This window comes from Canis lupus, chromosome 23, assembly GCF_048164855.1.
Source record: "Canis lupus baileyi chromosome 23, mCanLup2.hap1, whole genome shotgun sequence".
Lineage (NCBI taxonomy): Eukaryota > Metazoa > Chordata > Mammalia > Carnivora > Canidae > Canis > Canis lupus.
Window position 1 is genome coordinate 28,966,337 of NC_132860.1, and position 14,344 is coordinate 28,980,680.

The following is a 14,344-nucleotide window of genomic DNA, read 5'->3' on the forward strand; positions in this document are numbered from 1 at the left end:
GTTCATGAAGGAAGAGTCAATCAATGCAGCAAACTTTGTGGTCTTATTTTAAGATATTGCCACAGCTACCCCATCCTTCAGCAACCACCACCCTGATGAGTCAGTAGCCATCAACACTGAGGCAAGACCCTCCACCAGCAGAGATTATGACTTGCAGAAAACTCAGATGATGGGTCCTTTTTTTAAATTAAAAAAAAATTATTTTTGATGGTTACATTTTTAAGCAATAAAGTACTTTTTAATTAAGGTATGTACATTGTATATTTTTAGGCATAATGTTATTATACACATAATAGACTGGACTGTGATATAGTATAAACATAACTTTTATATACACTGAGAAACCAAAAGATTCGTTTGACTTGCTTTCCTGTGATACTTGCTTTATTGTTGTGGTCTGGGACCAAACTTGCAATTATCTCTGAGGTACCATTATCACCCCTGTTGTGTTAATTAGGTGTCTTCTTGGTTCATTTAAGTTTCCAATTTGATATATTTTTGAGGTCTTTTGGTTTTCAAAAACAAAATGATTTATAACTTAATTGAAATACCTGTAAACAAATTAGAGTCTTCATGCTTTCCTTTCCATCAACAGAATCCAACGTGGCGGAGTCTCGATTTTGGAATAATCCCGGACCGTCTTGATACATCCGTGTCTTGTTTCGTGGTGAAGATATGGGGTGGAAAGGAGGACATTTACCAGCTTTTGATTGAATGGAAAGTCTGTTTGGATGGGCTGAAATATTTGGGTCAGCAGGTAATTTTTAGACTATAGTTTTGAGTATTTGTCTTCTCTAAATTAACCTATCTAACCTTTCTGTAGATTCTTCAGATTCTACATTTCCGATTATAGAGAGAGAACTTTTATGATTATTTATTTAATTGTAGAAACTTTGAGTCATTGCCAAGTTTAGAAAATAATTTTTAATAGAAGAAACTTACGAAGAAGCACCCTAAGCTTCTAATTTAAGAAGATTTTTTTTTTTCAGGAAAGAATATGCTTTCCCATTTCATTGTACTTCTTCTGTTTTATTGGTTATTCCCTCATAGAATCTAAAAATGAAGTTGCAAATATAGAACATACTTTTATGACCCGTAGAGTTGGATTATTTTGGGAAGAAGGAGAGCTACTGTTTATTGAGTACAGGGCTGACAAATCCCTAGCTTGTATAGCACTCCTAAGCCCCTATGAGTGAGGTAGTTATTGGATCATAAGACTCTTCTAGCTGAGCTGATAAGTAGCTCCGTAATCCCTTTGGACACAGTGTTCTGGGATGCAGCTAGCAATATATCAGGATTGCTTATGATATGAAACCTTCTTACCATCCTCTGACGTAGGTTATTACACTTAATATTTATACCAGCCTTGTGAAGGTTGGTATTAGTGCCCTTATTTTCCAGATGGGAAAATTCAGATCACACTGGTAGGTAGAGTTAGGATTTTTTTTTTTAATTTATTTACTAAATGAGATTTTATTTATTTGAGAGAGAGAGAGAGAGAGAGAGTGAAAGCGAGAAAGAGCATGAGCCAGGGGAGGGGCAGAGGGAGAGTGAGAAGCAGGTTCTCAGCTGAGCAGGGATCCCAATGCAGGCTTGATCCCAGGACCCTTTGATCATGATCTGAGCCAAAGACAGATGCTCAATTGACTGAGCCAGCCAGCGCCCCTGGAGCTAGGTTTTAAATCCAGGCCTGGCTGACTTACAAATTCATTCTTTGTGCTGTACCACACTGATATATAACATGTAGTTCTTGGTAACCACCCAACAATCTTGGAATGATGCTTTGTCTATTTGTGATACCTGTGGGACTACTGTTAATGGTAACTCCGAAATATTAGTCATATCTATAAATATCCTTGATGTTTCTTAATATTTACTCAATATAGACTTTCTGGTTTGTTTATTTATTCATTCATTCATTCATTCATTCATTCATTTGTTTATTTATTTAGAGTATATGTGTTCATGTGAATGGTGGTGGGGGTGGGAGGGACCTGGGGGGAAAGAGAGAGATTGAGAGAGAGAGAGAGAATCTTAAGTGCAGAGCCTGAAGCTCAATTTCATGACCCTGGAATTACCTGAGCTGAAATCAGCAGTTGGACGCTTAACCAACTGAGCCACTCAGGTTCTTCCTTCCTTCCTTCCTTCCTTCCTTCCTTCCTTCCTTCCTTCCTTCCTTCCTTTCTTTCTTTCTTTCTTTCTTTCTTTCTTTCTTTCTTTCTTTCTTTCTGCCTTTTTTTTTTTGCTTTCTTTTATTTTTATTTTTTTGCTTTTTTTTTTTGCTTTCTTTCTTTTAAAGAAACTATTTAATTCTACATATTTTTCTTTCACATTAAAAAATCCCTCTATTCTCATTTTGCTTACCATATACTTTATTTTGTGTCCTCCTATAGTGACCAGAAGAATGCATATAATAGATATTTTCTATAACTAAATTCTAACCACTCTATAATCTTTTTTGTTTTTATATTTTTCCCTCTGTTCTAGGACTGGTCTCAGTGAAAATTTATAAAATAATGACTTTTGGCTTAGGGCCTTTCTCCTCTCTTTCAGTATGAAATACTTGTTGCCTTTTACTGGCCAGTTAGAACCTTGCAGTGAGGTGTATACTCTGTCTTCCCACATACCATAGTTGGCTGTGGATAGACGATGGTATCGAGCACTTGTCTTTCTTCTGAAAGTACCTACATTTCATGGAGGATGATGCTTCTTAATGTTAGAGTTGTATTGACTGTATAGTCTGGTAGGGGAGTTTTGAGCCAAAGAAGGTGGCCTTCGTGCTTTTCAACCCACATATTCCTTAGGTAGTGATCTTCTTGGAATACTCACCTGTGTTTATGTTGAACCTGTCCTAACTTGAGAGAGTCAGCTTTCGGGTGTCTTCTTATAAAGCTGGTTATGTCGGTATAATGGAGAACAAAAGAAATAGAAAACTTGTTTTTTAAGCCAGTTAGAAACTTAATATCATTATAGAAAGTCAAAACTCACCTACGAAATAGGTATAACAAGTAACATGCTACTAGAAAATCAGATAAAATAGAATTACAAATTTTCAGAGGAAAGCAAGACTAAGATGTATCAGGAAAATAGCCAGAATTACTTAGGTTCAGTGATAGATCATTTACTTTCTACCAGGCATTATTCTTACTGTTAAGGATCCAGAGATGGGTAAGACAAGATCCTTAGACTTGGTAAACTGATGATTGATGAATACCTGCATAGTACCATCCTGTTTTGATTACTGTAGCTTTGTAATATAATTTGGATGAGTGTATGGAAGAGTTATTTAGACAAGCGTGGATAGAGTCAGGGAGGGCTGACTTTTGAATGAATTTTTTTTTATAAGTCAGGTTTGTTGAGGTGTAATGTATATACAGTGAAATGCACCCTTTTAAGGTATGCAGTTCAGTGGGTTTGACAAATATATTAAGTCTAGTAACCATCACAATGAATAATGCTGCTGTGAATATTTAAATATAAGTCTTTACGTTGACATTTGTTGTCACTTCCTTTGAGTAAATACATAGAAGTGGAATTTCTGGGTCTAGTGGAAAGTGCATGTTGAAATTTATAAGAAGCTCCCAAATTGTTTTCCATTCTGGTGGGTTTTAGCCATTCCAACGGATTTGAAGTAGTATCTTATTGTGATTTTTTTTAAGTTTTAGTTTTAATTACTCAGTGTTCATCATGACAAGTGCACTCCTTAATCCCCATCACCTATTTCACCCATCCCCCACTTTCCTCTGGTAACCACCAATTTTTTTCTCTATAGCTAAGAGTCTGTTTCTTGGTTTGTCTCTTTCTTTCCCCTGCTTTGCTCGTTTGTTTCATTTCTTAAATTCTCCAAATGAGTGAAATCATATGGTATTTGTCTTTTTCTCATTGATTTCACTTAGCATTATATTTTCTAGCTCCATCCCTATCATTGCAAGTGGCAAGATTTCATTCTTTTTTTTTTTTTTTCACAGCTGATACATATGTGTATATATATATATTTATCAGTCAATGGACACTTTAGCTGCTTCCATATCTTGATCATTGTAAATAAATCTGCTCTAAGCACAGGGATGCATATATCCTTTTGAATTAGTGTTTTTGTATTATTTGGGTAAATATTTGATAGTGCAATTGCTAGATCACAGGGTAGTTCTATTTTTAACCTTTTGATGAAACTCAATACTGTTTTCCACAGTGGCTACACTAGTTTGCATCCCACCTACAGTGCACAAGTGTTCCTTTTTCTCCACGTCCTTGCCAACACCTGTTATTTCTTGTGTTGTTGATTTTAGCCATTCTGAACAAGTGTGAGGTGATATCTCATTGTAGTTTTTGTTTATATTTCCCTGATGGTAAGTGATGATGAGCATCTTTTCTTGTAACTGTTGGCCATTTGTATGTCTTTGGAGAAATGTCTATTCATGTCTTCTGTCCATCTTTTAATTGGATTATTTGCTTTTTGGGTATTGAGTTTTATAAATTCTTTATATATTTTGGATACCAATCCTTTATTGGATATGTCATTTGTAAATATCTTCTCCCATTTTATAGGTTGCCTTTTACTTTTGTTGATTTTTTTTTTTTTTTTTGCTGTGCAGAAACTTTTTATTTTGATATAGTCCCAATAGTTTATTTTTGTTTTTGTTTTCCTTGTCTCAGGGGATCTATGTAAAGAAAAGTTGTTAGAGCCAATATCAGAGAAATTACTGCCTGTACTCTTTTCTAGGATTTTTATGGTTTCAGGTTCAAATTTAGGTCTTTAATCCATTTTGAATTTATTTTTATGTATGGTATAAGAAAGTCCAATTTCATTCTTTTGCATGTTCATGTCTAGTTTTCCTTACACCATTTGCTGAAGATACTGTCTTTCCCCATTGGATGTTCTTTCCTGCTTTGTTGAAGATTAATTGACCATATAATTGTGGGTTTATTTCTAGATATTCTATTCTGTTCCATTGATCTATGTGTCTTTTTTTGTGCCAGTACTATACTGTTTTAAATATACGGCTTTGTAATATAATGTAAAGTCCAGGATTATGATGCTTCCAGATTTGCTTTTCTTTTCCTGAAAAGCTTGCTTGAATTGCTTTAGCTATTCAGTCTTTTGTGGTTCCATACAAATTTTAGGTTTTCTGTTAAAAATACTTTTGGTATTTTGACAGGGATTGCATTAAAAATGTAGATTGTGGGGATCCCTGGGTGGCTCAGCGGTTTAGCGCCTGCCTTCAGCCCAGGGCGTGATTGTGGAGTCCTGGGATCGAGTCCCACGTCAGTCTCCTTGCATGGAGCCTGCTTCTCCCTCTGCCTGTGGGTCTGCCTCTCTCACTCTCTCTCTTTCTCTCTGTGTCTCTCATGAATAAATAAAATCTTAAAAAAAAAATGTAGATTGCTTTGAATAGTATAGACGTTTTAACAACATTTGTTCTTCCAATCCATGAGCATGGAATTTGGAATGTCTTTCCATTTCTTTGTGTCTTCAATTTCTTTCATCAGTTTTCTTTTTTAAAGATTTTATTTATTTATTCATGAGAGACACACAGAGAGAGGCAGAGACATAGGTAGAGGGAGAAGCAGGCTCTCCACAGGGAGCCTGATCCCAGGACCCTAGGATCACAACCTGAGCCAAAGGCAGATGCTCAACCACTGAGCCACCCAGGTGCCCCTTAATAGTGTTTTATAGTTTTCAGAATACAGGTTCTTCACCTCTTTAGATTGTTTCCTACGTATCTTATTATTTTGGGTGTAAATGAAATGGTTTTCTTAGTTTCTCTTTCTGCTGTTTCATTAGAATCTTGTAGAATCTTGTGATTTTAATTTGAACTTCTCTAGTGATTAAGTCATGTTGAGCAATACAAAAAATGTTTATTTGTCATCATTCTTTCTCTCACCCCTTTTTTGGTGAAATGTTTATTTAGATCTTTTGCCTACTTTTTATTGGCTGTTTGAATTCTCATTATTGGGTTGTAAAATTTCTGTATGTATTCTAGATAGGAGTCAGTTCTTTATAAGATAGTTATTTTCTGCCAGTCTGTGGCTTGTCCTTTTGTTTAAGTGTCATTTAAATGATCGAAGTTTATCAGTATTGATAAAGTCCACTATATTGTTTTTTCTTTTATGTTTCATGCTCTTTGTGTCTTATCTAAGACATCTTTGCCTAATCATAGGTCACACAGATTTTTTTCCATGGGGTTTTTTCCTCGTGGAGTTTTATAGTATTAGGCTTTATGTTTATGTCTATGATAATTTTGGATTAACTTATATTTAAGGTATAAGGCACATTGTTTTGCAGATTGGTTAACATTTGTCTCTGCACTCTGTTGTTAGAGCTGTTATTTCTCCATTGAATTACCTTGTTATCTTTGTTGAAAATCAGTTTTTAAAAAATAATTTGTGGGAGTCTGTTTCTGGACTCTCTTCTATTTCATTGATCGACAGGTCTGTCTTTATTCCAATACCACATTGTCTTGAATACTGTAGTTTTACACCTCATGAATACAGATAATGTCAATCCTTCAACTTTGATCTTGCTTTCAGAATTGTTCTGGCTATTCTAGATCTCTTGCCTTTAAATATACATTCTAGATTTAATTAATTTGTGAATTCTACAAAAATCTAAGAAAATTTGGGGAGAGTTGACATCTTACTAGTATCAGATGTTTCAGTCTGTGGACATGATATATTTCTCCATTTGTGAAAATCTTTGATTTCACTCATCAGCATTTGGTACTTTTCACTATACAGATCTTGCACATATTTTGTTAGATTTGGACTTGTGGATTCTATGTTTTTTTATGCTAGTTTAAATGCTATTTAAAAATATTTCTATTTCCAATTATTGTAGCTAGTATATAGAAACATCTCTGTATTGAACGTGTATTCTGTGACTTTGTTAAACTCATTTATTAGATCTAGTAGTTTTTTGGTAGACTCCTTTTGTAAATTGCTATGTAGGGAATCATGTCTCTGAATAGATGGTTTAATTTCTTCCTAATGAATATGTCTTTTTTTCTTGTTTCATTGGTGAAGACCTCAGTACAATGTTGAATAGAAATGAGTAGATTGGGCAACTTTGTTTTTTTTTACTGATGCTGTGTAAAACTATTCAGTCTTTCATTATTAAGTATAATATTAGCTATAAATTTTGTAGACACTTTATCAGGTTGAGGAAATTTCCTTTCATATGGAAATACATTTGTGAGTATTTTATTAAGATTTCTTTCATCTGTATCCATGGGAGATACTTCTCTTGTACTTCTCTTGTATTGTCCTTGTCCAATTTATTTATTTATTTTTTTTAAAAGGCCTTATTTATTTATTCATGAGAGAGAGAGAGAGAGAGAGGCAGAGACACAGGCATAGGGAGAAGCAGGCTCTGTATGGGGAGCCTGATGTGGGACTCAGGACTCAATCCCAGGACTTTGGGATCGCACCCTGAGCCAAGGGCAGCTGCTGAACCGCTGAGCCATCCTTGTCCAATTTAGTATGAGAGTAATGCTGGTCTTGTAAAATGGATTGGGAAGCCTTTACTCTTCTGTTTTCTGGAGGAATTTGTGTAAAATTGCTATTATTCCACAAATGTTTGACAGAATTCTTCAGTGAACCCATGTGGGTGTTAAGATTTCCCTGTGGGAAAGTTTAAAAGCCTGACTTGTTACTTTATTTGATATGGGGCTATATTTAGATTATCTATCTTCTTATGTGAGCTTTGATAGTTTGTCTTCCAAAGAATTTGTTAGTTTCACCTAAGATTTCAAATTTATAAGCATAAAAGTTTCCACAGTATTACTATACTTTATATCCTTGTAATGTATATAGGCTACATAATGATCCTTTCCTCTGTCATTCTTGCTATTGGTAATTTCTGTCTCATCTCTTTCTTCTCTTGATCACTCTGCCTAGAGATTTATCCATTTTTGTAGGTTTTCAAAGAACTAGTTTTTGGTTTCATTGTTTATTGTTATTGTTTTCAGTCTCACTGATTTCTGATTTTATCCTTATAATTTTCTTTCTTTTGCTTGCTTTGGGTTTACTTTGTTCCTCTTTACTAGTTTAAGGTAGGATTTTGCATTACTGTTTGGAGACTTCTCTTTTCTAAAGTAAGCATTTACTAAATTTTCCCCTAAGCCTTCCTTTAACTGTGACTCACAAACTTTGGTGATGTATATTCATTTTCATTCAATTCAAAATATTTTCTAATTTCCCTTTTATTTCTTCATAACCCAGGGGTTATTTAGAGATATAGTGTTTAATTTTCAAACATATGTGGATTTTCCAGGGATCCTTCTTTTGTTGATTTTTGATTGAACTCTTTTGAGTTTAGAGAAAATAGTTTGTTTGATTTCAGTCATTTAAGCTTTTTTTTGAGATTTATTTTATGGCCTAGAATATAGAATCTCTTTTTGGTGAATGTTTCCTGTACATGTGATGTGTATTCTATTGTCATTGAATGGAATGTTTTGCAGATATCAGGTTAAATTGATTGATAATCTTGAGTGAAATTTGGATATGTTGGATTTAGCCAGGGGAATTGGGGGTAGGCACAGAAGTATGGTATCACAGAGCATAAACTGATTCATTAATTTTAATTGAGGAAACTAGAGTCCAGAGTAATGATGCAATTTAGATACTATCTTTAAACTGCCTTTTTGAAAATAGAAAATAATATTAATGTTTTATGTTTTTTCTAGGACTTCATGGTTTTTTAAGGACTTTTACAGACTAAGTGGATTGTGTTTTCTTTGAGATCACAGAATGTATAGTATGTCTATACTATACATTTGAATCATTTGTATTTCAGAAGTAGCCTTTCCATAGCAATCTCAAGAAGTATTTATAGGGATCCCTGGGTGGCGCAGCGGTTTGGCGCCTGCCTTTGGCCCAGGGCGCGATCCTGGAGACCCGGGATCGAATCCCACATCAGGCTCCTGGTGCATGGAGCCTGCTTCTCCCTCTGCCTATGTCTCTGCCTCTCTTTCTCTCTCTCTCTGTGACTATCATAAATAAATAAAAATTAAAAAAAAAAATTAAAAAAAAAAAGAAGTATTTATAGAAAATATATGTGAATGATCATGCCTGTAATCTCATGTGATGATTTTGTGAGCCCTTTGACTAAAGCAGGAAGCTCTCATTTGATTACCTGGTCTTAGGACAAATGATATGTTTTTAGCTGGCTTGTTAGATTAGTCAGCCTATTTCTCAGCATTGAAGTAGGTCTTGTAAGTGTCATGCTCTAATCATATTAAAACTTAATTGGAATGAGAAGAACTGATAGTGTGTTTTTCTTCTTTCTTAGATTCATGCCCGCAACCAAAATGAAATAATTTTTGGGTTGAATGATGGCTACTATGGTGCTCCGTTTGAACATAAGGTAAGAGGATTTTCCTAGTGCTGTGAATTTTGTTTAGTGTAGCTGTGCTTTGACATATAGTATGTAAAAAAGCTATGTGTAAATAGAATCTTCCTTTAAGTATCATTCTAAGTTTGTTTAGTGTAGCTTAGGGTGAATGAATGCTTTTTAAAGTGAATATTCATTTTGTAACCACCCCAGTTTATCTTTTCTAAATTCAGATGATTAATTTACCTATGAGGAAATCGGGCTGTTTGCTCTTATTCTGTGTAATTCTTTGGAGGATTAGAACAGAATGGTGAATTTTGATTAAGTACAATACAATTTTATTAAATGTTTCAGATACCTTTTACACTTTCAGTAAATTTAAGAAACTGTGAGTACAGTGTTATTATAGTCAGTGCTGTCTCTATAGCTAAAAGCAGTTAGAGAAAGGAAAGAGAAGGTAATTCATATTTACTAAGTACCTACTATCTGTGTTACTGTGCCAGGTGATTTATGTTCTTTATCCCACTTAATACCAGCCACAAACCAGTGAGGTGAGTTTTCTACACTACTTGCTCTTAGTGACCACATTGTTTCATAATTCTTCATTGTGTGAAATTCTGTTGCTGGAATGCTCCATTCATTCAGCAGCTATTTATTGAGTACCTGCTGTATGTCAGCTATTGTGCCCTCTCTGTAAGTGCTAAAGGTATTTTGGTAAGCAAATGGATATTTTCCAGCAGGAGTGCGTGGAGGAGACAAACACTGGTAAAGTAACCTAACATGTGCTATAAAAGCATGCAAAAAGTGCTATAAAAGCATGCAATAAGGGCCTTACTTACACTGTAGGGACTCAAGAAAGACCTTTTGGAGAACTAGGCTTTTAAGACTATAATCCAAGGATAAGTGGAAATGAACCAGGTACAGAGAGTGGGGGCTGAATGGGAGAGCCTTCCAGCAGAGGAGGTTGGGATGTTCGAAGGCCATGAAGTGGAAGGGCACATGGTGGGTTTTAGGGATTAAAGGAAGGTCAGAGTGATAAGGAGGAGTGATATCAGATGAGGCTGGACAGGAAGGCAGGGGCCACATCATATAGAATCTTTTAAAGGATTTTATCCTAAGAGCAGTGAATTGTGTTGAAGGATTTTTTTAGCATGGCAGAGATATAATTTGATTTGTGTTTTAACAATTTCGCTCTGTCTGTGTTAAAGACTGTAGAAGAAGTAAGAATACATGTGGAAAGACAGAAAGGAGGATTGTGTAGTATATCAGATAAGAGATGCTATCTGGATACTTTGAAATACTTTGGAACAGTGTTATAGCAGAATAGAGAGAAGATGGATTAGGAAAGTTTTAGGAGGTAAAAATCTTTAGGACCTGCTAGGCTTTGAATTTAGGGTATAAGGAAAAAGAAGGTGTTGAGGATGACTTTTGGGTTCCTGGCTTGGGTAAAATAATGGGATGGATAAGTGTTCCAGGCACTGGGAGAACTAAGGACACTGAGGGAAGACCAGGTTTGGTGGAGGCAGATTGAGAGCTGAGATTTGATCAGACGGATTTTGAGATGCCTTCAAGATATCCATGTGCAGATGGAGTTCAGGGGAATTAGAGTTATAAATGTGGAGGGGGGGGGGCAATGGCACATGGTCACTGAAATGGTAAGTTCAGACTAGGGACAAGCTGGACAGTGAGAAAAAAAAGGGGGGTTTGATAACTATGCCTTGAGGACCTCCAGCTGTTAAGGGCTAAATAAAGGAGGAGGCTTTGGAAAAGTTGCCTGAGAAAAAGTGATGAGAGATGTATAAGGAAAAGAGTGGGGAATCTCATAGGATCTCAGAGGCCGAAGAAAAAGAGGTTTTTTGGGGGGTTGGTTTTTGGCTTTTAAGGGGAGGGAGTGGTCAAATAAGATGAAGACTGAAAATTGCCCATTGGATTTGGCAAAATTGAAGGTATTCTGGGTGACTTCATTAAATTGAGTTCAAACTTCTGAGTAGCTTTTTAAAATTTATTTGAAGCCCTTATATTTTGAGTTCCTAAAGTTTGTCAACACTGTGTATACCTTTGACATAAGAACTACTACTTTATAACTCTTTCTTCCTTTGTTGGATAGATCCTCTAACCTGTAAGCATCTTAAGGACAGATTTGTATATGTAATTTTGAATTCCCAGTACCTCTCACAGTTCTTGAGACATTGTATTTGCTTAGTAAAGATGCTTGATTTAATGAGAGAATTATGGGATTGCTACTCTTTTTGTTGCAGTGCCCCAGTTATAGGGTTAACCATCCAAGACTCTGCTGAGGGATTAAGTTCCTCTTGCAACTGGTGACTAGCTCACCATCTAGCACAATATCGGGTACATAATATTAAAGCAAATATTTATTGAATGTTACTGTGTCTCAAACACTTTTAAGAGCTTTATATTTGGGGACGCCTGGGTGGCTCAGCAGTTGAGCGTCTGCCTTCAGCTCAAGGTGTGATCCCGAGATCCGGGATCAAGTACTGCATCGGGCTCCTTGCAGGAAGCCTGCTTCTTCCTCTGCCTGTGACTCCGCCCCTCTCTGTGTGTCTCTCATGAATAAATAAAATCTTAAAAAAAAAAAAAAAGAAGAGGTTTATATGTGTTACTCTATTTAATCTCCTTAAGAGATTGCATAGTCTTGGGCAGCCCAGGTGGCTCAGCGGTTTAGCGCCACCTTCGGCCTTCGGCCTGATCCTGGGGACCTGGGATCAAGTCCCATGTCGGGCTCCCTGCATGGAGCCTGGTTCTCCCTCTGTCTATGTCTCTACCCCTTCCCCCCACCCTGTGTCTCTCATGAATAAATAAATAAAATCTTAAAAAAAAAAAAAAAAAAGATTGCATAGTCAGTACTAATACTGTTAGTAATTGAGGTTTTGTTATTTGTTTATTTTTATTTTTTAAAGATTTTATTTATTCATGAAAGACACAGAGAGAGGCAAAGACACAGGGAGAGGGAGAAGCAGGTTCCCTGTAGGGAGCCCGATGCAGAACTCAATCCCAGGACTGTGGGATCACACCCTGAGCTAATGGCAGATGCTCAATCACTGAGCCACCCAGACGTCCCAGTAATTGAGCTTTTGGATAGCCAATGACTAATACCCTTTTCTTCTCCCCCCGAGTTTGGAAAAAGTTTAGAAATAAGACAGGTGATATATAAATGGAAATCAGAATATTGGCTTTATTACTAATAAATTAATTGGTAAACATGGCTTAAATTCTACAGCTAAGAAAGCTGGTATATACTTCCTCCCAAATTGAAACTTCCCCTCAAAAAAACAAGAAAATAAGCAAAACTGGGATCTTCCCTTTACTGGGACAAAGTCTAATCCTTCAAGCCAAAAGCAGAATTTATGTGTGTTGTAGGCAGGCTATTCTGACCGGAAGGGAACCTGGAAAGAACTGATGCCATCATACCCCGTTTCATCTCCCAACCTCAGTAGTCAGATAAGTCCTCTCTGCCTATCCTGGAGAGGAATGGGTGAAGAACATAGAGAAGCTGGAAATGTTCTTTTTAGGACATGGGAAATGGAGTGGGACATCTTTTGCCTATATGGAAACATGAGTGCAGAGTGTTCCCCCTGAATATAATAATAATAAATAATAATAATGGCAGCTAATGTTCAGTGAGCTAATAATAATGACAGGTACTATTCTAAGTGGTTTGCATAATTTACCTCACTTGAACCTCACAATTGTCTTTACAGAAGAGGTAGGCTGCACACAGAAGTTAAATAACTTTCTCAAGATTATGGAGCTACTAAGTAGCAGAGCTGGGATTTCAAGACCAAATGGTCAATAAAAGTTTGTTGAATATATATTATTGTAATAAGTGGTATATTTTATTCTAGCAGTTAGTGAATTTTATAAATTTAGAAGCACAGCCTTATCTTACCACTGTGCCAGCTTTCAGATAAACATCTGACATAGAGTTTGAACCTTAAAAAGCATTAGTTTTCGTTTTTAAAGAAAGCCATAAAGAATGTTTCCAGTCAAGATAGCCTTGTAAGTGCGCACTTTGAGACCTTCCACTGGCCAAACAAAAGGAATGGTTGGTTTAAAAGAAAAAAAAAAAAAAGCCAAAAAACAACCCCCCCCTCCCAAACAAACAAACAAAAACCCCAGTGATTGGTGAAATCTGAGAAATTTAAAGGGACATACCTTGCTAAAGCAAAGAAATAAAAAGCAAGAAAATAAACCTCTCTGGAACAGAAATGGAATGGAACACGAAGAAGTAGGCAGAAGCAGAAGCCTAGTCCTTGAAAGGTGTGCTCCTCTGGGTGAAATGAACATGAAATGAGCACAAAGCTGAGATAGGATTCTCCCTATTACAGAAGAAGGCTGGGAAAAAAAAAAAAGACATCATAGAGAAACTAAAGATATTTAAGAAAAAATTTTAAAAGGAGAAATATTTAAAGTGAGCAGGGAATGGAAATATTACCTACAAATTAGACTGACAGCAGACTTTGCATCAGTAACAGTGTCAGGAGAAATCATCCTCAAAGTGCTCTTAACTATTAAATGTATAATTCTTTTTTTTTTTTTTTTGAGGTTTTATTTATTTATTCATGAGAGACACGGAGAGAGAGGCAGAGACACACACAGGGAGAGGAAGAAACAAGCTCCATGTAGGGAGCCTGATGTGGCACTCGATCCCAGAACCCCGGGATCATGCCCTGAGCCAAAGGCAGACACTCAACCACTGAGCCACTCAGGCATCCCAAATGTATAGTTCTTTTTCTAGTAAACTTTCAGTTGAGAGCGAGAGTGAAAGAGAGACAATTTTAAAGACACACAGATTGAGAATTTACTGCCCATAGCCCCTTTATCTATACTGAATAGTGGAGATAGAGAAGTGGTCCCAAAGGGAAGATGTGGGGATTAACAGGAAGTTACAGCAAGACACATAAAACTGGTTGCAATGTTAATGAATGCAATTAACTACTGACAGCAAACTAACATGTAAACAAAAACTTAATAAGTTCTGAGTTTTAAGGT

General features: G+C 36.1%; 1 protein-coding gene across 6 annotated transcripts in view; it reads left to right on the forward strand.

Moving 5' to 3' along the window:
* The window catches only part of UVRAG (UV radiation resistance associated), a 312,994-nt gene that overhangs the window by 51,385 nt on the left and 247,265 nt on the right, over positions 1 to 14,344 (forward strand). For all 6 annotated transcript variants that reach the window (XR_012015697.1, XR_012015696.1, XM_072794671.1 and 3 more), the window contains exons 4-5: positions 596 to 757; positions 9,290 to 9,364. Coding sequence is in view for 4 of the 6 variants with exons in the window: in XM_072794671.1 (XP_072650772.1) it covers positions 596 to 757; positions 9,290 to 9,364 (237 nt within the window). In the remaining 2 variants the exon portion in view is untranslated. The remainder of the gene's footprint in view (positions 1 to 595; positions 758 to 9,289; positions 9,365 to 14,344) is intronic.